Source organism: Melozone crissalis, unplaced genomic scaffold (assembly GCF_028551555.1).
Source record: "Melozone crissalis strain CALT ecotype California unplaced genomic scaffold, PUWL_Pcris_2 ptg000006l_1, whole genome shotgun sequence".
NCBI lineage: Eukaryota > Metazoa > Chordata > Aves > Passeriformes > Passerellidae > Melozone > Melozone crissalis.
In genome coordinates this window covers 21,939,978-21,962,225 of record NW_026535784.1, presented here as the reverse complement: position 1 = coordinate 21,962,225, position 22,248 = coordinate 21,939,978, and the positions used below count along the sequence as shown (strand labels likewise).

General features: G+C 42.6%; 1 protein-coding gene across 1 annotated transcript in view; it reads left to right on the top strand.

Annotated features, from left to right (window-relative positions):
* The window catches only part of KDR (kinase insert domain receptor), a 29,152-nt gene extending 18,179 nt beyond the window's left edge, over nucleotides 1–10,973 (top strand). Inside the window, exons 21-30 of the mRNA XM_054294310.1 lie at nucleotides 824–980; nucleotides 2,469–2,569; nucleotides 3,937–4,059; nucleotides 4,200–4,311; nucleotides 4,700–4,799; nucleotides 4,915–5,020; nucleotides 6,076–6,227; nucleotides 9,355–9,451; nucleotides 9,554–9,642; nucleotides 10,490–10,973. Of these exons, the coding sequence (XP_054150285.1) occupies nucleotides 824–980; nucleotides 2,469–2,569; nucleotides 3,937–4,059; nucleotides 4,200–4,311; nucleotides 4,700–4,799; nucleotides 4,915–5,020; nucleotides 6,076–6,227; nucleotides 9,355–9,451; nucleotides 9,554–9,642; nucleotides 10,490–10,694 (1,242 nt within the window). The 3' untranslated portion in view covers nucleotides 10,695–10,973. The remainder of the gene's footprint in view (nucleotides 1–823; nucleotides 981–2,468; nucleotides 2,570–3,936; nucleotides 4,060–4,199; nucleotides 4,312–4,699; nucleotides 4,800–4,914; nucleotides 5,021–6,075; nucleotides 6,228–9,354; nucleotides 9,452–9,553; nucleotides 9,643–10,489) is intronic.
* Nucleotides 10,974–22,248: the final 11,275 nt, after the last annotated feature.

The following is a 22,248-nucleotide window of genomic DNA, read 5'->3' as shown; positions in this document are numbered from 1 at the left end:
GGGGGTTATTTTTCTTTATCCTTGGAGACATTGTTTACTGTTTTGTATTGGCGAAGGCAACTCGCTGCATCTTCTTGTGAGGTAAAAAGATAAACAAGTATCTTGAGAGGCCTTGAAGTAAGAGACAGGGTTTGATGAGAGTGCTGACCCTTGCTTACACAAGCAGTGGGAATGGCATTTGGCAGCATTAAAAAACAGCCCTGCCAGGGAAAATATCACCAAACCAAAGCAGGAGAAAATGGAAATGCTTTGGAGGATACGTGTGGAGCTGGAGTCCTCCCTAGAGGCATGCAGTGGCTTAGGGGAAGAAGGCAATAAGTCAGATTTTGATGGCTATTAGGGTTTTGGCCAAGGTAGAGGTTTAGCAAAGGGCCTTTGCAGCAGCAGGAGGTAAAGCCATAGCAGTACAGAGAGGCTGCAGTGTACCAGAGGTTTGGCAGCATCCATCCACATGTGTTTCACAAGTGAGGGGCACCAGGGGCTGAGGACACCAGCTCCTCAGTGAGCATTTAGTCACCTGCATGTGGAGATGATGCTGGGGTTTGGCTGGGAGGTTGTGAAAGCTGGACAAAGTTGTGCTGTGGAGTGGCAGAGGGTGCTCCAGCTGGTGAACCTGCATGGCCATGGGTTTTGCTGGTTCCATCAGTGCACCAGCCTGGTGCCCCAACCAGAGCTGCCTTGGAGCAGAGCCTTCACTGGTTGCTCTCCCTGCCTTCCCCAGTGACCTTGGCACAGACCATTGGGACCATCACTGCCCCTCTAGCAGAACCTTCTGGCATGCTTTCAGCTTCTGATTTTTCTCACCCTCCTCTCATATTTCTAGACCAAATGTGCCAGATTTAGGCAGGGGAAGGAGAACTATGTTGGCGATGTCTCTTCTGACCTGAAGCAGCGCTTGGACAGCATCACGAGCAGCCAGAGCTCAGCAAGCTCCGGCTTTGTGGAGGAGCGGTCCCTGAGTGACGTGGAAGAGGAGGATGGTAGGATACCTCTTCTTCTGGTGCTGGAGCATGTGCCATTGGTGGGGCTGATGAGGGACACTGGGGACTGTGTGATTTCCAAAGCTCCCTCAAAACTGTGTGTGGAGTATTCTCTGAATGACCAACGTTCCTGAGTGTGGATTATCTAGATCAGCATCCCAAACCCCTCAGCCCAACCCCAGATAATGTCCTGTAGGAAAAGGGTCTGTTTTTAGTGTGAAGTTTTTGGAGAAATGTCTATTTAACATCCCAGTATTTTGAGGGTAAATTGCAGAGTACAAACTCCGAAGGCAGTGCAGAGAGGGATGCACCAGCATGCCAACTGAACTTCCTTAATGTCTATCCATAAGTTAAATGCTGTGAAACGCTATTTCTGCTTCACTGCTTATTAACAGAGAGCTTGCATTGCCTTCCCTCTGCCCAGGTGGTCTGTCAGGAACAGGAAGCCTGAATTATCCACTCATTCAGAGCCTCTCCAGGATGCACATATCCTCTGCAGCGGTTTCACTGATGCATTTGCCATGTTCTCCTTTGGCAGATGCAGCATGAAATGCTCAGTGCTGCCATTTCAGAGGCTGCTAATTTCACCTAGGGGTGAGATCAGACTAGTTATGAGGAAAGCTCTACTTCCTGTACCTCTACTGCTACTAAAAATCATTTAGTGCAAAGAATGCATCAGTTATGTGAACAGGGAGAATGATCTTGCAGTTTCAATCCAATCTAATAGGTAATGTCAGGCATGCACTTCACGCATTTCCACACCATCTTGATCCCTTTCCAGTACTCCCTGATGTAAACATTGACCCTCTGAGCTGGAGCATTACAAGAAGTATGTAGACCTGAAGGAGCCCTTATGGTGAAGGTTTTAGCCACCAGTGTTGTAGTTCTTGGTAGATGTCTGCTTCAAATCAAAAGCTGAACAAAGTCTCAGAGTTGTTTATCTCAGCAGGAATAATGTACTCAAATATCCAAAGATACCTAAATGCCTAGGTATCTTTGGATATTTGAGTACATTATTCCTCCAGGTCACCAGATGATGAGGTTAGGGTTCTTCTACATTAAATTAGCAGGGCTTCTTGCCAAATCAAAGTCCTTCTCCCTATGGCATATTCTTTTCTCATAAAGACTAGGTGGGGCCTCCCTCTCCTTGGTTTCTAAATTCATCTGCTGAAACCAGAGAAAACTTTACTGTCGTAGGAATTTGTGAGCTGAATTTCAGTTGTTTTTCTTTTGGGATTGTTTTGCAAATCTTTCCTCTGGAAATAAGCAAGGAGACCTAGGGTATAACCTGTTGTCTCAAAGTTTATTTTGCACAAGACTAGTTTGATGGAAAATGGGTTCCTAATGATAATTATATAGCTAAAAAGTGCTTGATTTGCTCTTCCAGTCCAGTGTGGCTTAAGGTTCGGATGGACTTTTACCTAACAAGCAGTTATTTGTGAAATCAGTGACAAAGGACATGTTTGACTGTCATCTGATTCTTTGCAGCTGGTCCTGAAGACCTTTGCAAGAACCCTTTGACCATGGAGGACCTCATCTGTTATAGCTTCCAGGTGGCAAGAGGAATGGAGTTCTTGGCTTCACGCAAAGTAAGGGACTTCTCAGGAAGAGTGGCATGTTATTTATTTGACTGCAGGAAGTAATGCTGTAGGTCTACAGAAGGAAACAGCATGTTCATTTTTGGGCTGGCAGTCAGCCGCAACATTTTCTTTTTGCTCTAAGACATTCCCAAATTATTAATGCTGCAGAGTGAAACAGCCCATGCATTTATTGACACAAATGTTAGTGATCTGTACAAGGTTTATGGGCCACCAGTTCATAGAGGAATGGTTAAGTAGTTGGAGGAGGGGAACTGAATTAAAAGGACAATTGAAGGAATTAGGGACAAATCCCTGGTAAGAGGAGCTAAAAAAGAGTAAAGGATTTTGCTCTGAGGAGGTTGGTTGGGCCTTGTGCACTGGGATTGGAAGGGCAATGTGAGGAAAGACTATACTCAGCTGTGAAACTTGTATGGGTGACTCCTTGGAGAATCTCTTTCCGAGGACACCCTGGCAGTCAACAGCACCTCACCTGCATTTTCTCCTTCTAGAAGTATTTTTCTGTGATTTGTGGCTAAATATGCAGAGTACATATTTCAAAGGATGACAATTCCAGCAAGAGTGAGGAATTGCCTGCATCTGTATAGAAACAAAAAACACTTAGAAATGGGAATAGAAAATAGAAGCAGGAGATACAACGCTGCTCTAGAGTGCAGGCTCAGTCTTCAAGAGCAGACTTCAGAGTCTTTTTCTAAAAACATACTTTTGTCTGCCTCTCATATAAATCCCAATTGATGTGCAAATGTAAAAATACCTGCTTCCAGAATCTGCAGTTTCAATCCATAGTAGAAGCATAGTAGAAGCAAATCTGAAGCCACTTGCAGAGCCTGACTTTTTTTTTTTTACTTCAGGCTATTGAGGCTTGAGTTTTGAATTGTTTGGGTTGTTAACTAAGCTGCTGTTCTGCATAGGTAGAGATGTGGACTTCTGTCTCTGTAGTAAAGATTAGTTTGTGTTGGAATCAAGTCAGCATTTTAGTGTGGTGTTTTTCAGAGAAATAGTGGAGTACACAGATTTGAGTGAACCTAAGTAAATCTAAAGGTAATCAGATCTGAACCTGTTTTGTGTTAGCTTCTTAGGATAATTAATTAGCTAACTTCAAAGGCCCTCTCTGCACAGTGGATAAACAGACGTATGTTTGGACTTGGGAACACAAGTCTCCCTGAGCCAAATCAGTTGTGACCATCAAAAAAGCACTTAAAATCAGCAACTGTTGATGCTGAGGTTTCTTTTTCTTAAAAGGTTTTAAGAATTATCTGGCCTTTGAGGGTAGGAGAGCACATATGTGAAAGAAATCAGCCCTGTGGACAGAGCTGTGACGACAGGCAGCACATGAAGTTGTTTACTTCTCTTTGCAGTGCATCCACAGGGACCTGGCTGCTCGTAATATCCTCTTGTCAGACAATAATGTGGTTAAAATCTGTGATTTTGGCTTGGCTCGAGACATCTACAAAGACCCGGATTACGTCAGAAAAGGAGATGTAAGTTTCAGATTATCTGTTTGATAGAGAATCAATATGAAACCAGGACTTCTTTTTTCTTTTTTTCCCTTGAAGGGATTTTTGGAAACTTGGTGTTTTGCTAAACTTTGATACCATTTTGTTTATGGAAATACTTTTAGGCCAGACTACCCCTAAAATGGATGGCACCGGAAACCATTTTTGATAGAGTATACACCATTCAGAGTGATGTATGGTCCTTTGGAGTTCTGCTGTGGGAAATATTTTCATTAGGTGAGTAACTTTAATGTTACTGAGCCATCTCTAAACAAAAGAGTCTGAAGAAAGCAGTCAAAGTGTTCTTGGAACCTCTGTAGCATTTTCTTTTTACTTCTTAAAAAATTCCTGTATATTTTCTCCATCAAAATAAAATACTCCAATTTTCTTTAAAATGCAAATGTAGAAACATGGGCTTGAAATGCTTCTTCATACAATTTCAGTATGTGATGATGTGCCTCATTTACTCAGTCAGTTGCTGTTTCCATCATAAATATAAATTGTTTACACATCCAAATGCACCAAATTGTCTTATTAACACAAACCATAGCAAGTTATTTGCTTGAAAATGAGTCCCAGAATTTAAGAGTCTAATGCATTAAAATTTCTGTTGCTTTCATTTTAGGTGCATCACCGTACCCTGGAGTGAAAATTGATGAGGAATTTTGCAGAAGACTGAAAGAAGGAACGAGAATGAGAGCACCAGACTATACAACACCAGAAATGTGAGAAACTCTTCTTCCATCTGCCCACATTTACCCCACACTACTAGCAGGTGCAGGAGCAAAAATGGGTGCTGTTTTCTTCACGCTGGTATTTTAATTGGTTTTGTCATTCCAGGTATCAAACAATGTTGGATTGCTGGCATGGAGATCCTAAGCAGAGACCAACTTTTTCGGAGCTGGTGGAGCACCTGGGGAATTTACTGCAAGCCAATGTCCGTCAGGTGTGTGACCTGTATTCTCTGGTGGCTAAAACCACTGGCTGAATCTGTCCTGTCCTGCCAGCCATCACAGCATTCCACAGCTGGGTACTGTCTGCTGGAGCTGTCAGGGAGCCTGGGCTTCCTCTGCTGCCCCCATTGCTGACCAGCAGCTGGGTCTCTGACCAGCAGAGAGTGACTTGTGGTGTAGAGATCGCTCAGCTTGGGTTGTGGTCACCAAAAGCCACTCTGCCCTGCCAGCAAAGCTTCCCCTGACACTACTGCTGGCACAGGCTCAGTTCCCTGCTCTGCTGCTGATTTCTCTGCAGGCTGCAGACACATTCCAGCAGGTAGCTCCTGTTGATCTTACTGTGCCAAAGATGGTTATCTTTGTGTATGTGAGGGTATGGGCTGCAATGCTTTAAATGGCTATCCTGGAAAACAAGGACACAAGAACTTCATTGCCTGTGAGCAGCCCCATGCAGATGAATGTGGTAATGCATGACCTGTGTGCAGGCATTGCAGTGAGAGAGCCCACTGCAACCAGGTGGGGACATGGGCCTCCCTCCCAAGCTCTCCATCTTGTGGCTTCCTCTTCAGTTACTACGGAAGTGGACAAGGCCAGAGCCATAGATGTGAGCCCACTGAATGAAGCAGTATGGATTTGGCTGTGTGCTCCATATTAGACAGACTCTCCCTTTCTAACCTCTGTGATAATGGGAATTACACTACCCTTCTAAACTGTCAGGTTCATTTCTTTGTGGCATTGGGATTCAAACATTAATGAGATCTACTTTTATTTTTTCAAAGACATCAATAAAAAGTCCAGTTTATACATTACGTTACAGTATATAATATAAAAATCGATTTAAAAAAAAGTAAAACTACTTGGAAGTGGTTCTTATTAATTTTCCTTTTTTAATGTAGCTGCTCCTGCAAATGTGGTATAATGTTCATAGTTTAATAAAACACCCACCCTGTTGGGCTGATGCATTCTCCATGTACGTGCATGTATCTGTTTATGTCTGTGTGTCTCTGTAGCCTATTTAATTTTTGTGTTTTTTCACTGCATTCTACAGGATGGCAAAGACTACGTTGTCCTTCCTTTGTCAGTGTCATTGAATATGGAAGAGGATTCGGGTCTCTCTCTCCCAACTTCACCTGCTTCCTGTAGGGAGGAAGAGGAAGTCTGTGATCCTAAATTCCATTATGACAACACAGCAGGAATTAGGTATTTTATATGGTGGACATCCTACTGGGGCCTCTGGGAAGGTTTTGTTCATGCTGGGGGAAGGGAAAATGAAAGGAAGAGACTTCAGCTGCCTGGTCCATATTTAACCTTCTCCATAGGGATAAGAAGGAATTTGTAAAGCTTTTGTAGGCAAAAGCTAGTTTCTTACCTTCCCATTTAGTGATTTTCTTATTTATTTTTATTGTTGCTACCTTTTCAAGACTTGGTATTCTTATTCAAAAACAAACAAACAAAAAAAAGCAAACCCCATGAAAATATCTGTTGTTTGTTTTTTAAGAACCAGAACATATAGAAAGTTTTACTGGTCCAATTCAGTTGTGGTCACAGTGTTCTTGTGTTGCAGCTGCCAAGAACATAAATGATGATAGAGTTATCATTAATAACCTCTGGCATTTCTCCTCCTAAAGTGAAACATTGGAAAACAGCTCATGAATTGATGGCCAAGGAGAATGTGACATAAATAGTGTTGTCACTGTTTTTGTGCACTGCTTCCTTCTGCGGGCTCGTGGGGCATTCCCAATGGTAGATACTGTTGGGTATCATGGCAGAGGTGACCTTCCAGTAAGGAGTTTGTACTAATGCACTTCAGGGGCTTATGTTGCACCCTTTGAGGACCTCTGGCATGGGATGTAAGAGAGAAAGGAATTTTCCCATCCAATGCAGCCACTGAGATGCCGGGAGCCCTGGATTGTTCAATGCAGCCTCAGAAGAAGGAGGGTACAAAGAGCAATGTGAACACCTCTGTTCACAGGTTTCATGGGGTTTCCATGAAGCAGAGCCCTCTGCCTCACTGCTTGTATCATAACCACCACAGACTTGGGGGAGAACAGGATAACATTTTTATGTTGTCCTAGAAAAGACTACACAATGCATTTCACACTTTGGGTGAACTTACAGCCCTGCAGCTGAACTCTGAACCCCCTGTTTTAGTAGTGAGGCAGTTCAAAATACATATGTTTAAAAGAAAAAAAAAAGCATGATTAAGCACTGAAAACATCACACTTATTTTCCACTCTTAATACTTCCTATAAGGCTTTTCTTGTCCCCATTTCCTGTTACGAACAGAAGTAAAAGCACTCTGTTGACATTTTAAGGAGACTTTGAATCTCTTTTCTCTCATCTTACATTGTGACAGGATTGTGAAAGCTACCATGCTAGAAGAGGCAAAGTGAGGAGGTTAAGTCATGCTTAGGGGCTTTATTCTTATGTTCTGGTAGCTGAAAATGATTTTGTAGGCATGGATCTTGCTATGCTGGTAGTGGAAAAGATTTATCTGTTCAGAGATGTCATTTTCAATCTTCACAAAAGTACTAACTATGAAAAAATATAACCTCTAAACCAAAGCTAGAGTAGGATAGCAAGCACAGAGAAAACATGGAGAATATTAAAGAATCTTTAAATTGTTGATATAAATTAAAATCAGCAGGACTTCCTAACATCTGCCCTATTTGGTATAGGAAAGAGATACGTGATTTCTGAACCTTGAAAGATTGTCATTAAAAATAGTCAGGTGAGGTATAGAAGAGTTAGTGTAAAGTGTAAAGATAATGCCTACTCTTGGAAAGAACAGAAAAAGTGTAATTCTGCAGTCAGTTTAATTTTAATTCCAGGAACAATCCTGGAATAAATGTTCAGATAAATAATGGTAAATGCCTACAGGAAAACAAATTAACTAGAAATGGCCAGCATGGAATTGTCAAGAAAAACTCAAGTCACAGTAATCTCGTCTGGGCTGAGCAGAGGTGGGTCTCCCACACTTGGGAGGTCATTCAGATCAAGGCTGCTCTTCTCAGCCCTCACCACCCTGGAAAACTGGCCGTGCAGTTCTGTGCCTATGTGTGCGTTTAACGCAGGCACACAGGGAGCTTCCAAACACAGAAGGCAAGTTGTGGAATGAACTTCTAGGTGTACAAGATCAGGGTGTCCAGGAGAGTGCATGGACTAGATTGTACATTTGATGGTTTGGTCCTCGAAGTGTTGGATGGGAAATAGATTAGATACCACTGCAAAGGAGCAGAACACATGGCCAGTGGAGAGAGCTTGAAAGAACTGGTTTTGTTAAGTTTAGGAAGAGAAAATGGACAGGGAATATAGTTACTGTTTTCAGTATATGAAAATTTGCTCCAAAGAGAGTGTTAAATGATTGTTCTGTGTCTCCAGCATTAGGACAAATTTTATTTGAGAAAATACTTCTAATATTTTTAAATTTAATAAATAATAATACTTAATGTTTGAAAAATGTTCTGAATTGTGATTGAGTACCAGAGCAGGCTACTCAAGGAACTTGTAAAATCCCCACCAATTTAAATATATGTCTATTGGAGATAAGCAGGATTCAGCATAGCTAAAATGGGAAAAGGGGGGAATGATGCTTTTAATTGTCTCCAGTTTTGCACTTCAAGTGGATGCAGGTTACTCTACTGACTCCATGGCTTTTCCTTCATTAGCTGTTAAGAACATAAAATTGCCCCATTTAACTGGGACACCATCCATTTCATTCCATTTTCACATAGGCAGAAAGCTGAGGGTGCTGTTTTGTTTGCTGTGTTAGTATCTCCATGAGAGTCAATTTTATTTTTTTGTCCAATATTTTTTATGGATGTCATCCTGAACCAGAGGGCTTCTTTTGGAGAAGAGCCTTCAAGAGAGATTTAGCACTCCCTGTCCCGATCCCCACGGCTTAAGGGCAGCAGTGTGCTGACTCTGCTGTTGTTGTCCTAGGTCCAGGCCAGGGGTCTCAGAAGTACAGTCCAAAGAGAGAGACACACGTCTGTGCTCCAGGCTTCTCTGTTTATTATAGTTCTAAGCAAAGCTTGCAGGAAGTTAAGCCCTCCAGTGTAAATGAGGAAAGAAGCTGTTTTCTCAAAGCCATTTCTTAGAATTTGCTCAGAGATCAATATTGTCAGGAGCAAAAGGTCAGAAATATGCCACTTTCTAGGCTGTTCATCCCTTTCAATAAATAGATCATTTGAAGTTTGCATAATGTGTTTTGACAAAAGGATTAACTTCTCTGAAGAGAGATAAAAGGATTCTGATATCATTGTGCTGTTTGCAGCCAAGTTGTGGATAGCAGACACAAGATTTTTTTGTTTTGTTTTCTTTGCAGTCAGTACCGACAAGGTAGCAAGAGAAAAAGCCGCCCTGCGAGTGTGAAAACATTTGAAGATGTCCCATTGGTAACCACTGTAAAAGTTGTTCAGGAGGTGAGTTTGTCTATTTATACATACTGTCCTTCTGTTGATGCTTTTTTTTTTTTTTGTGGCTTTAATATTTTTCCATTTAATGCATTTCCAACACCTTTGCAGGAAAACCAGACAGATAGTGGGATGGTTCTTGCATCTGAAGAGCTGAAGGCGTTGGAAGAGAGTGAAAACCAAGTGAAAATACCCTTTAGGTAAGGCTTGGGTTGCACATAGAATTCAATATGACCTTTTACTGCAGTATGTCAGAAGACTGATGATTGGTTTCTAAAATTGTCCAGAAGAAAAAAATCTTTTCTTAAAGTATTTTCAAAAACAGAAAGCAAAATTGTGCCTAATATGCCTGGTCATCTTGCATTTGGTATTAGGCGAGGGGAGGTAATGCAGCTTTTGGAAGCCTCAGTCAGCACCCAGAAAGGACTTGTATTTATCAGCTGCAATAGCATCAATTACCCCTCAAAGGCACTGAGCTGGTGCACACAGCTGAGCATGTCTGAACTGATGAACAGCTCTTGGTTTTTTGCTTGCTTTATTTTTTTTTCCTAATAGCTGGGACTCAAGTTTTCAGGATGTACCTGGGTGTATTTTCAGGGCATAGTACAGGGGTTTCATTGTGCAGTTCACAGGAAGCACAGTGGCATTCATGAAGCTGAGCCCTCATGTATGCTTTCTGAGAGCTTCTCAGGAATAATTTTTTTCCAGAACAACTTCAGTGCAGATGAAAATTCACTGCAGTTACAATTGCACCACAGCTGATGTAAAGCCTCTGCAAGCTTTCTATCCATTTCATCTGTGGTCGCAATCTAACTCCTTGTATCATCATAAAATTAAACATCTTTTTCATGCATTAGTGAAGCTAGGGCATATGAAAAGGTCTTTCCTTGTAATCAAATGCATGTTTAAAAAGGCTTGAAGCCAGGTTTAAGTACAGCCTCTTGCTTTGGTTGCTGCTGTGATGGATAGCAGCTGCCATCCAGAGTCGCCCACCTGCCCTGCAGAAGACACAGCTCTCTCAGCCCTGTTTCTGATTGCTTTTTGCAGCACACTGGTGCCCAGCAAGAGTAACGAGTCCGTCATGTCCGAGGCCTCCAACCAGACGAGCGGGTACCAGTCGGGCTACCACTCGGATGACATGGACACCCCTGTGTACTCCAGCGAGGAGACCGAGCTCCTGTGCGCGCAGGAGGCATCGCCGCCGCTCTGCCGTGCCCACGGGCTCCCCTACGAGAGCCCCGCGCCGCTCTAGGCTGGCAGCCCCAGCTCCCCTGGGATGTGCCTGCACTGCCTGGGCTGCTGCTATCCGGGTTTCATGTACTGAAAGATGGCATCCATGGGACTAAGAAAAGACACTTATTTTTCCCGAAGATGATGCAGAAGCATCTGGCAGCAAAACTGCGCCATGCCAGGCCGGGGCTCTTTCCTCAAGAGACACTGGTGGCTGAGGGTGCCAGCAGAGCCCTGGCCGTGGTGTGTGGGCTGTGCCAGCCCCATGGCACAGGCTGAGCCTGGTGATGTGGAGCATCTGCCTAATGCGGGCGGCATCACGGCATTTGACTTAACTGCTCCTACTTGTACGAAATAATGGCACATCCCTGCTTTTGTGGGGCTTTTTTTGTTTGTTTTTCCCCTTGTGGCTGGACTCCAGGAAGGAAACAGCACGGCACTGGCTTCTTGTTTCTCAGAGTTATTCCTTGCTTGTACCTTCACAAACAAAAAAAGGAACCTCCAGCTCAAGGCTCTGGCACTCTGACGGCCTGAGACTAAACATAGGCTGGGCTAAATATAGGTGTGGGTGATGGTCTCTGTCCTTGGCAGAGGAAAAAGGCTGCTGTACAAGTCCTCATGAGTTGCATTTTCTCAGTGAAGTTTGTTAGTAGGGAGAAGACAGAGCACTGAGCCAAGGGATGGGACTCAAATAGCAGGGCCATGCCTGACCTCTGAGGATGGCTCTGCTCCCCTTTCATCCCCAGCACCCTCACTCATGCCTGCCTGCCTCTGGGCTGCCCGAAACTGCTGCAGAAAATACTCCCCTCCCCTCAGATCACCACTTGGGCAGCCTCTCTAACAGGTAGAAAAGGCAATGTCATTTACTCCAGGACCACAGGAAGCACTGTGATTCTGGTGGGGCATCCTGAGGGCACCCTACCTTTTCATCTCATTCCCCCTCCCTCAGATTTAGGTCTGACTTTTTCACTTTGAAAACTCAAAGTTTGTAGTGGCAGAGATTTCAGTTTATGTAACCTTGGGAACCCGTGACTGGTTTCATGGCAGCTCTGATCTTCTCCGAGTGATGAAATTGTGCCTAATTGTTGGACAACTTCTTACCTGTGCTCTTGTAGTCCCAGAACTCTATTGATAGACACAATGAGGACTACAAGATTTTAAAATGTAAAGCTATTTCTACTGAGTTCTTTTTGTATTTTTATAAGTATTTTTTTGTTTGTACTTACTATAATGTCAAATGCTGGGAACCATGAATATAAGGCATATACAGTATTTATAGCCTCTTTATGTAGAAATAAATGTAATATATTAAAATATAAATATATATTATATAACAGATATTTTACTATTCACATTTTGTATCTGTGTTCTGTAGCATTGAAAAGGTCACAAATTTTTTTAATAGCTAAAACTTTTTGCTTTATTAAAAGGGACTGGAAATTTAGACCTGGGGGCTACAAGTAGGTTTGTTTTCTTTTTTTATATCTGTTGACAGGGAAGATTCTAAAGTACTACTTGTTTCAAGTCTACAAACATGTAGTAGGTGTATGTAGTAAAGGAACTTCAATGGTTTTTAGCAGTTGGCAATAAATACCTTTAGAGAAATGGTCAGAGGAAGAGACTGCTTATATGAGCTGAATCTTCCCTTGAGAAAGTTTATTATGTTCCTTTGGGGATGGTTGATCTAATTGTATTGTGGCTTTTGCCTGGGGAGTGGCATTTTCCCTTAAAGCCTTATTCATCTTTTCCCACTTTTGTTTCTCCTAGCTCACTTCTCACAGACTAAATATTGTCCCTGCCCTTGTGCAGTGAAGTCTTTCTTTATTTTAAACCTGTACTTAAAGGTCCTACCTTTTCACTCTGTTGTCCAATTTTTGTCTTTCTCTTCTGCATTGTGTAGATCTTTGTTCCGAGGGCTAGGCTGTCCACTGCTAGGGACTTAACAGCTTATGCTACAAAACAGTGCAAGGGAAGTTAAGCCACAGATTGCAGACTTTAATTCAGCTTCTCTTTATTGCAGTTTGAAATGAGACAGGCTAATGCATAGTGAGAACATTTGTCTAGAAAGTGAGAGATCTCGCTGCTGAATTCTCAGGCTGAACATGGGACTAATGCTCTCTACACATTATGTGCATTACCCAAATACAAGGCTATGAGATGTTAAACTGTAAATGTTTCTCCATTCCTCCCCCTAAATGTAAAGCATTTTATAGCCAGGAAATCAGGAGCAGGGAGGTCAGACAGAAAAAAAGGAAGAGGCTTCCTAGATCATGCGTAAGGGCTCCTAGGATGGATTTCACATATATATTTGACATTTGCCTTGCTTCCCAGGCAAGAGTCTAGCCAGCATAGTATGCTCAACAGACAATGCTACATCCTTTAACATCCCCCCTCTGTAATATTTTTCAATGTTTTTAATGAAAGTGCTCTTCTTTGTATTATTACACAATGGACATGAAATACTGACACGGACAGGACCTTGATGAGCCATATGTTGGAGAGTCCTGACACTGAGGAGGAGAGGAAGATGTGTCATTGATATCCATCTGCTCCAGACCTGCATTCCTGAAGGTTTGGGATGTTCCATTTAGACATCTCATTTTGTAGTTTTTTTCCTTCTCCAGCTTGGTGTAACACACGATATGTGCCACATACACACAGTCAGATATCTGTGTGCTCACAATACCTTTGGAAGAGCCTCCCACCACAATGCAGACTAATGAAGTTTCAAGACATGGCCATATCAGTTACTAAGTTCACACTTACAATCCTTGTCAGCCAATTAAACTCTCTGCTGGGTCCAAATTGTTTTAAATATGCCTGCAAATGTGGCAACTAGCGCACACCTGCTTTGGGAAAGGAAATTAGTTTCTAAAAAAAAAAAATCAACCCACACCATATAATCACTGTCAGAAGCAAGCAAAGGTTCTATAAATGTGTTCACATCTTTGGCATCCAGTAACACAATTCTTTTCTTGAACCATGGCCATTACATCCTTTAAAACACCTGGACTTTTTGTTGTATTCTGAATACAGCACATTCAGCTAAACCCTAGTCATGCCACATCTGTCTTTGAGATGCTTTGAATTCCAAACGGGATATTTTCAATTAAACAACAGACATATAATGCACAGATTTGCAAATGCCTTGCAAACCAGTCCCAGCTTTATCTCTATCCTGCAGCCATGCAGCAAAGTGTCAACATTTGGATCAGCATCCTCATCCATGAAATTCAGCCTGGATCTGAGCCCAGTGAGCTAGAATAAATAGAAGGGACACTTAGGAAATTATGTATCCAAACATATCACTGTGAGCAGCTGGGCTGGAGTGAGGAGAAGCAGTGATGGGATTGACTTGTCTTGTTCAGAGGAGCTGCCAGAGTGAGCAGTAATTGCTGGTGGGTTAGGATTGGGCAATCAAGCACAGCCATGCCAGAAGTAGGCAGTTTCATGCCTTGGAGATGGCTCATGTCAGCCTTATCAATGTAAACACAGCTCACCTGAAGAATTCAGGAATAGTAGGTGGGTCCTTCTCCCTGCAGGAGATACTGTAACATGTATCTCATCATTTGCATGGAAATGTCCTGGCAAATCCAGTCCTTCCCTAAGCTTTTCTTATAAATGCGTCTCCAACTGCAAACAAGTGCATTTCACATGAGAAAAAAAGTGTTAGGATGATACTCCATGTCTTCTGATGTGGTCATCCTAAAAGACCATGCCTGGATACTTTTGGGACAGAATGCTTATTAATTCTTAAGTGCTTATTAATTCAGAGTGCTTATTAAAAGCAGCATGTGACTAAAATCACTACAATCAGAGCTGCTGACACTGGGGACAAAAATTTCCTCTCCATGGCATCTCTTTTTATGGTTCCAAGACTGGAAAACATAACTGGGTAGCGTGGATAGCCTCCAGATATAAAGCTGGAATTCGCTATTTTTATGCAAAACATTCCCAAACCATGAATCATCTGAGGTTTCCCCTCACCACTGGTACTTGAGTACACACCCTGTGTTACCTCGCAGTGTGGGACCTCACAGAGCAACAGCAAGGGCAAGGAAAACAAAGTTAACGTTTGTTCTTTCTAATTGACAAATTTATTAGGGACAGAAGTTAACCAACAAAGACCTTTTCTTTGGACTTCTGCCCTGTATTTTTATTCTGCCTGGCTGAGTGCTGCATTCTGTGTTGTAATATATGTCCTCAGCTCCTCAACCCCTGACATTCAGGCTGATTAAGTCGCAGAAGGTCATTGGGAAACATAGCAGGGGCTTGTAACATATGGTGCTGATAAACATCTCTGCATCAGAGATAAGGAGCAGCTCAGTGTAATCTTAGGAAGCTCAGGTTTTGTTGCCATAAAACTGTACAATGTAAAGCCTAATCCCTACACAGGTTTAATTAGCTGTTAAACCTATCAGATCCATGATGAAGGGTGTTCTGGTTACCTAGACATTGTTCACTGGCTGCCACCAGTTGGTTCAAATGTGAGGTATCTCTGCCCTGCAGCTTGTTGGGATGACATGTTATGGTGAATGATGACTGCTCTGTAAGTTTCGGGGAGGAGTGGGGGGGGAAATGAATTCAATTTCCAGACTCAGCTTTAATGTCAGACACAGCCTCTGGTGCCACATTAAATGGCAGTGCCATGTGGTTTCCTAAGTCCTGGTCAAAAAAAAAAAGACTTTCTCAAAGGGTGGAACATATGAAATGAAGTTCAGTTATCTTTTTCAAGGAAAGCTGAATTTGTTCACCATCCTGCAAAGCTGTTTCTCTGGGCTCCATGCTTCTCTCTCTTTCAGTATAGTCATGCTAAATGGTGTGGTTAGCAATGGTTTCACAAAGAGAGTTTATTTTTATTTCTCTTGGTCTGTTTTCATACTACAGTCAGAAGCATGATTGCCACTCATTGTAGATAAACATAAGGTAGTTTTCATCCTGCCCAGCTAAGCAGCAGTACCAGTGAGGGTTTGGCAGCCTGGACCTCTGCTTGGCCCAGAATTATTGTGATGGTGCCATGACAGTGGGGCACAGCAAAGTCTGTGCTGCTGGCACCAAGCTCAGTAGCAGGATGTCAGCCACAGGGTAACCTCTGCATGTGCTGGAGGCACACCTTCAGCTGCAGCATCTCCCCATCTGGGAATAACCAGAGCAATGCAAGTCATGTCTTGGTTGCTGGAGTTTCCTGCACTTGGTGTATTCCACTCCCCTGTTGTGTCATGTACTGCAGCAGCAAAGGTTATCTGTCATGTTTCACCTCTGTCAGACTCGTTTGAGGCTGAAGATGGCAGGTTATTTCCCACCACCCATTCCCAGTGTGCTGGACCCTGGTTAACTCTGCAGCTGAAGGGAGCCAGCAGGCAGCAGTGGCCTTGGTTTGGGGACTGACACTCTGCCTGGGCTGGGCAGTGCTGCATTGCACGGAGCAGAGGAGAGGACCCAAAGAAAGTTTTAATAATTGTGTATATACTTTTCAAATATGCATAGGTCCTGGAGAGTTGTGCTTCAGCACCAGGAACTGAGGAAGAACAAGGGGATTTAGTTGTTAGAGACCTTCAGTTTGCACTGTTGGATTGGAATACCAGCACTTTTTTCTGCTAGTTATGTAGAGGCTGCTTTATAGTGCATATTTCATGCAGAAATATGCCCCTTTATTCCTAGGAAGGATAATTCCTGAAGTTTTCCAGGTTTTCACTTGTAGACTTGCTCCATTTATTTCTCTGTTCATCATGTTCAGGCTATAGTTTAACAGCTGATCAGAACCAGCAATGGGCCCTTATGTTTAACATCCTTTGATGGATTTTCCACTTTTTGAACTCATGTGTAACCCTTAACATCTGCAACATCCCACAGCAAGAGCTGTTTGCATGCCCATTTTCACTTCATGGCCCAAACTATTTTTCCAGCATATTGATCAAGTTTTCCCCACTCACTTTCATTGTGGATTTTATGGAGAGCTATCCCCCAGTCTTTCCTTTGAAGTCAGAGTATTCCCGTAAAATGTGTTTGCATCTCCCCAAACCTGTAAACAGGGCCCCTTGGTGAGAAGGTGACATCTGTCTGGCATGATTCCCAAGCAGGTCTCCACAAGATCTGGGGTTTCCGTGGGGAGGAAGGAGGCTGTGGGACAGGCAGCAGAGGGCCGTGCTTTGTCCAGCGGACGGATGGATGGATGGATGGACGGACAGACAGACCGCGGCACTGGGGAGCATCAGTCAATGTCAAGAGGTGGCTTTGCCGGCACCTTCCCAGCGCTGCTATTTTTGGCTGGTGGAAGGTTTCCAGGGGCTGGGCTGGGCTGGTCCCCATGGGCAGCATCGCCCTGCTCCCAGGCTGTTTGTGCTGGCTCCTGGCTGGCTGCACGGAGGGATAAGAGGCAGCAGGCAGGGGCTGGATGACTGCAATGCAGCACAAACAGCAGCACCGTGAACCAGCCAAAGAGAGGGAAAGCCAGGCCTATCTTATCAGTTACTTACTGAGTTAAGACTCAGGGGTATAAAAGCTCTCTTTAAACTCTGGGTAATACCCATAAACGGAGCTCTTAGGAGATAACTGCACCAGTAGAACTTTTTAGGTGCACTTATGTGTAGTTTTGTATTACAATCACAAAGACATCTTTATATTGTCTGATAAACTTCTTAAACTGGCAACAACTATTTAGCATTTCAGTAAAGTTAAGTACTAAAGCAGCAGGGAGTGTGCAGCTAAAGCAGTACAATTATTAATGTATGTTTGTTAATGCTATCAGAACAATGGTTTTAGTCATTTCCAGCCTGCTCCTGGGCTAATGTTGCTAATTTTTCAGGAGGATTATTGAGTTTTATTAGCAATTTGCTTCTCAGTATAATTATATAGCTATTAGAGAAGTCAATATTGTATCATGCAGTGTCCCTTAATAGCTGTAGTTTGTAGAGTCTGTTATGGGGCCAGCTTTGAAAGCAAATAAGGAGGAATCTTTATAATTCTGCTGAAACTGGGCTTTGCATGATGAGATATATGTTTTAGACATTGAAGAAAAGGTTGCAAAATCTGCCCACAGTCTTAAATTAATTTAATTAATATGAATTTAATTGACAGTTTTACAAGTAGACTGTAGAAAAACATTGCTGTATGTTTAAAAATTTTTCCCCCTTCTGACTCCTAAATATCATTAAAATTCCTGACCACTACATAGCTTTCAAGCAAATTAATATATTAATCTTAATATGTATATTCAAATCACCATATCATAAACATATTTGTCAATTATTCCAAAAATTCACTGGCCTAATGAAGAACACTTTGCCACAGAAGTATCTGTGATAGATTTCTCATCTGAGTTGATGAAGTGCTTTTTATTTTTCTTTATTAAGAGCATATTATTAGGTTTGGGCATATTAGAGTTTGTCAGAGCTTAAATATCATGGTAAAAAAATGCACAGTACATCCTAGGCAGCTCTTGTTTCACAGGCTGTACTTGTGAAACAAGCATATATACTTTCAGTATAGCCCAACACAAAATTCTCTGACACTTACTCTGACATTAAGTGTCAGAGCTGGGCAGTTTCTTCACCAGAAGAAACTCTTTAACTTTGCCTTAGGACTCTTGGGCTTAACCCTTACAACATGTTCTGTGGGGGTTTTTGTGCCAGCAGAGGATAGAGCTGACTGAAGAACAAGTTGAGGTGGGGTTATTTGGTTGGTTGTTTGGTTTTCTCAGGTTAGTTTGAACTCAGCTCCCAGGACATGGTTTACTGAGCATCACAGCTACAAAAAGGGATGTGGCAGCTGCAGGAGGGAAAGCTGTGGATGCTGGCAGCAGTGGAGAGGCACAGCTTCAGTCCTTCCTCCAGCTAACACTGCTTGTGAAACTAAAACCCCTGCAACCTTTTTCAGATGCAGCACAGTGTGTCTGTGTGGCTGTGGGCTGCAGATGGGGGAGAGTCACCCACTGCTCCCATCTGGGGCATTTTCTGAAATGGTAAGAAAGACATTTCCCTCTGTCCACTCTGTTCGTGTGTTTTCTTCAGTAGCTGAAAGAACTTCAAGTAAACCTGAAAATATTCTTTCAGATGTGTCAAAGTCTTCATCAAAAGAGTTCTCTGCATTCCTTTTATTGTGTTACAGAGAATAAGATAATACAGAGAACAGCCTCACGTAGGTTGTGTCTTAGAGAAATAGAGTTGTAGGGAAAAACTGGTTTTCTGTCTCTTCCAGCATAAGAACTAGGGAGGATCAGCTGCAAATACATTAATATAGCTTTCATCTGTGCTCAGTAAACTTGTGAAATTATTTCCCACAGGTTGTAAAAAATTACATCAGTTGAGCAAACTATTAAGCAAATTAATGGAAGAAGAAAGCATTCAGAGATACTAAATATATAAAACACATCACAAGTTCAGGAAATCTCTGAGCTGCAAATCATGGGAAACTGAGACAGGGTGTTTGGGAGAAGTTTTCTATGTGCTTATCCTGCTGATTTACTGTTACTTTGGATTCCACTGTCAACTGCTAAAGCTCCCAGAAGGGCGCTTTGGTGTACTGCAATATGACCCCCTGAAGCTTTTATAAGTGAACTTGTAAGCTCTTATTGTTAACTAAAACAGTGTCTTGACACTAATTCTCTGCAAGAGTTACAGTTTCTGAGCTGCATGTAAAAGATGATAAATGTGTGTTTTCCAACACATGCTTAAAGTGCTCAGCAAAGAGCACCGTATGCATGGGTAAAACAAATTCTGCTAAAATTGCTCTAAGTGGCTCCAAGCCCTTGGAAAATGAGTGTGCCTCCAAAGAGAGGGTGAAGGGCAGTGGACCAGCCCCTGTCACAGACACCTCACACAGGTGGCTGCAGCCTGCAGTTTGATTTCAGTGATGCTTCATCCCACCAGGTACCAGCTGCACAGCCTTTGTCTGTCTCAGCAGCTTGTTGAAGAGTCGTGTAACCTCTGGGTGAGAGACTTTAGTCCCTGATTTTCAGCCTTTTTGCTGCAAATAAACATTGCATTCCTGACATTTCAAGTACACAGGCAGAATATCCTCAGCTCCATCAGGCTGCTGACATGTTGTGCAGAGGAAATCTATTACAGCCTCAGGAACTGATGGGTTTCCTACTCATTCTGAACAGATTGACTGGTGCTAAATATATATATCCTGTATTTCCACACAATCTTGGTGAAGAAGTCAACCTGTTTACCATTTTTTTTAAGATGGAAAAAACCAAAAGGTGAATGTAAATTGATAATTCATAAAGGAAAAACTAAATAATATTTTTCTTATCACTCCATGTTTCTAGCTCAAAGTTCACTGAACACAACACGAGACCATGCTCAGCAATGCACAGAGAGGGAAAGCTCATTGACACTGTTGGGATGCCTGTGTACCTAGTAACTTTACAGGGAAAAATTTCCTTGAGGCTAAAGCATGGAAATTCTAAACAACTGCTGAAAGTCCATGATAGTAAAGGCTGTTTACTTTGGTGTCTTTGGATGTTGCCCTGTGGCATCAGCCTTTAAGAGACAGTCAATATTCTGGCCTTGGGAAAATCCCCAGTTACAAAACATAGCTAGATGCACTGAGCTCAGCCCTACAGCTGGTGGGACTTGTGCATCCACAGCCTCTCTGCAAACAAATGAATAACTGCCCCAAATATGAGCCTGAGCAGAAACAACCTGTCAGATCTGCAGCTTGGTATTTAGTGCAGACAAGCACTAATATCTGGCAGTGCTGCCACAGCTCTGTCAGCCCACGCACAGCAGGTGTGTGAGAGATCTGGATCCAGGGGCTGTACAGACCATGTCAGGCAGTACAGGTAAGACACTTTCACAGGGCTGGAACACAGCAGCTAACCCATCTGGCCTTTCCCATAAGGCTAAAGAAGGGGAGAAAGGGAAGGCAAGAAACAGCACAGACAGCCTGACAAAGCTGCCCTCTGGGAAACCCAGCTCCCTGTTTCAGCTGACACCTCACTACTATCTGTGTCCTTTTCCAGCAAGTCACTGGCTCACTTTAAGTCCTCTCCCATGTGAGAGATATGATATGAGCTTGCAAACAAGTGTCTTCTGCAAATATCACTGTAAATCTAGTGTGGGGCCACAGGAAATTTCAGACACAACTTACTTTACTCTCCCATAAAAATGCTCTACCTTATGACTTTAAGATTAGACTGTAACTGTTAACTATTCAAATAGGTTTTTTCTTCCTTATTCCCTTGTTTCACATACACTCTGACCCCTTAATATTTCAGTCATCCTCCCAGCTAGCTCTAGAGCAAGACTCTAGAAACCTGGTAAGGCTTTCCTTATTGCTGGGAATAGATGGAGATGCCAGCAAGGCTGTGACTGGCATTGTCAAAGCAGGAACTAATCAGCCCCTGGGAACAAACATTTGCTGTTCTACTAGGAAGGGAAAACTCAATTTACATCTGATTTTCTCTCAACTTGGCTTTCTGCAGACAAGGACATGTTAAAATAAAACTCATGAAGAATATGTTAATATTACCTGAGACTGAAAGAAAAGGGGAAAGCAGACAGGTCTGCCCTCTAAGCCTAGAGCAGTGAAGCTGAACCAGCTGTGGCTCCTGCTCTTGCCATCAGATTTCGTAGTGCCTATTAAGTCACAAACTCTATCTGAAGTCTTTTCCCAGCACTAGACTATATATAAAATAATAAAATGGAAAACGAATAGATTCAAGTAGTTAGTTGACCAAAAGGTTACTGCAGGGGGCAGGAAGGGAGGACAGGCAGACAGTGTGATCATATTAGAGTGATTTCCTGCCCCAGGTCTGCAAGAACCATTGGAGTGATGTTATGCAAAAAGTTAAATGCCATACATATTATACCACAACGACCAAATACATTTTTAGAGAGTTCAGGGAACCAGTTTTCTCTGAAGTTCACAGGATTTTTGCCCTCATATAAACCTCCTCCTTGGGAGGAACATCATCCTGCAGAAAGAGCTATGTGAAACTTTGTCCTCATTGAAACTCAAGAGTGTTTCACCTTGGATTTTAAACCAGCCAATATTTTAAGTGTTGCTGTCTTGGCAAGAACTGTGCATAGAAAAATCACCTTTCAGTGGCCTCACAGTTTCTGTAGCCCATGGGACAGTATCTGTGGAAAAAAAACAAGGCCAATTAGACAACAATAACCCAGGCTTCTCCCTACAAAACAGCAGTCCCCTCCCAATGCAGCTAAAGGAAGCAACAAGCCAGATGAGGAAGGTAAACTTGGGATCTGAAAGGAAAGAGTCTCTGGTATTTATAAAAGTCAGAGGTTCACACGGAAACTTGGTTACAGCACTGATCCTCTCCAGTCTATTTCAGGACACACAGCCCTTTTTCAGCTATAGTATTTGACTCATTAGTGCTGGAATATTGCTTCTCTTTTTAACCCTTTAGATAGAAAACCTTGTGCTGATTTGAAATCACAGTGACAGCTAGAATATATGAAGTGAGAGCTGAGTGCTGAAATTCGTTGCATAAGTAAAGTCAGAGAGAAAACCAAACCACAGCTTCAGCATGTGAACTCTGAGCAACAAAGCCATTTGACCCATCATGGTCTTCTGTGATGGACATACCCATGACATGGAAAAAACAGAAA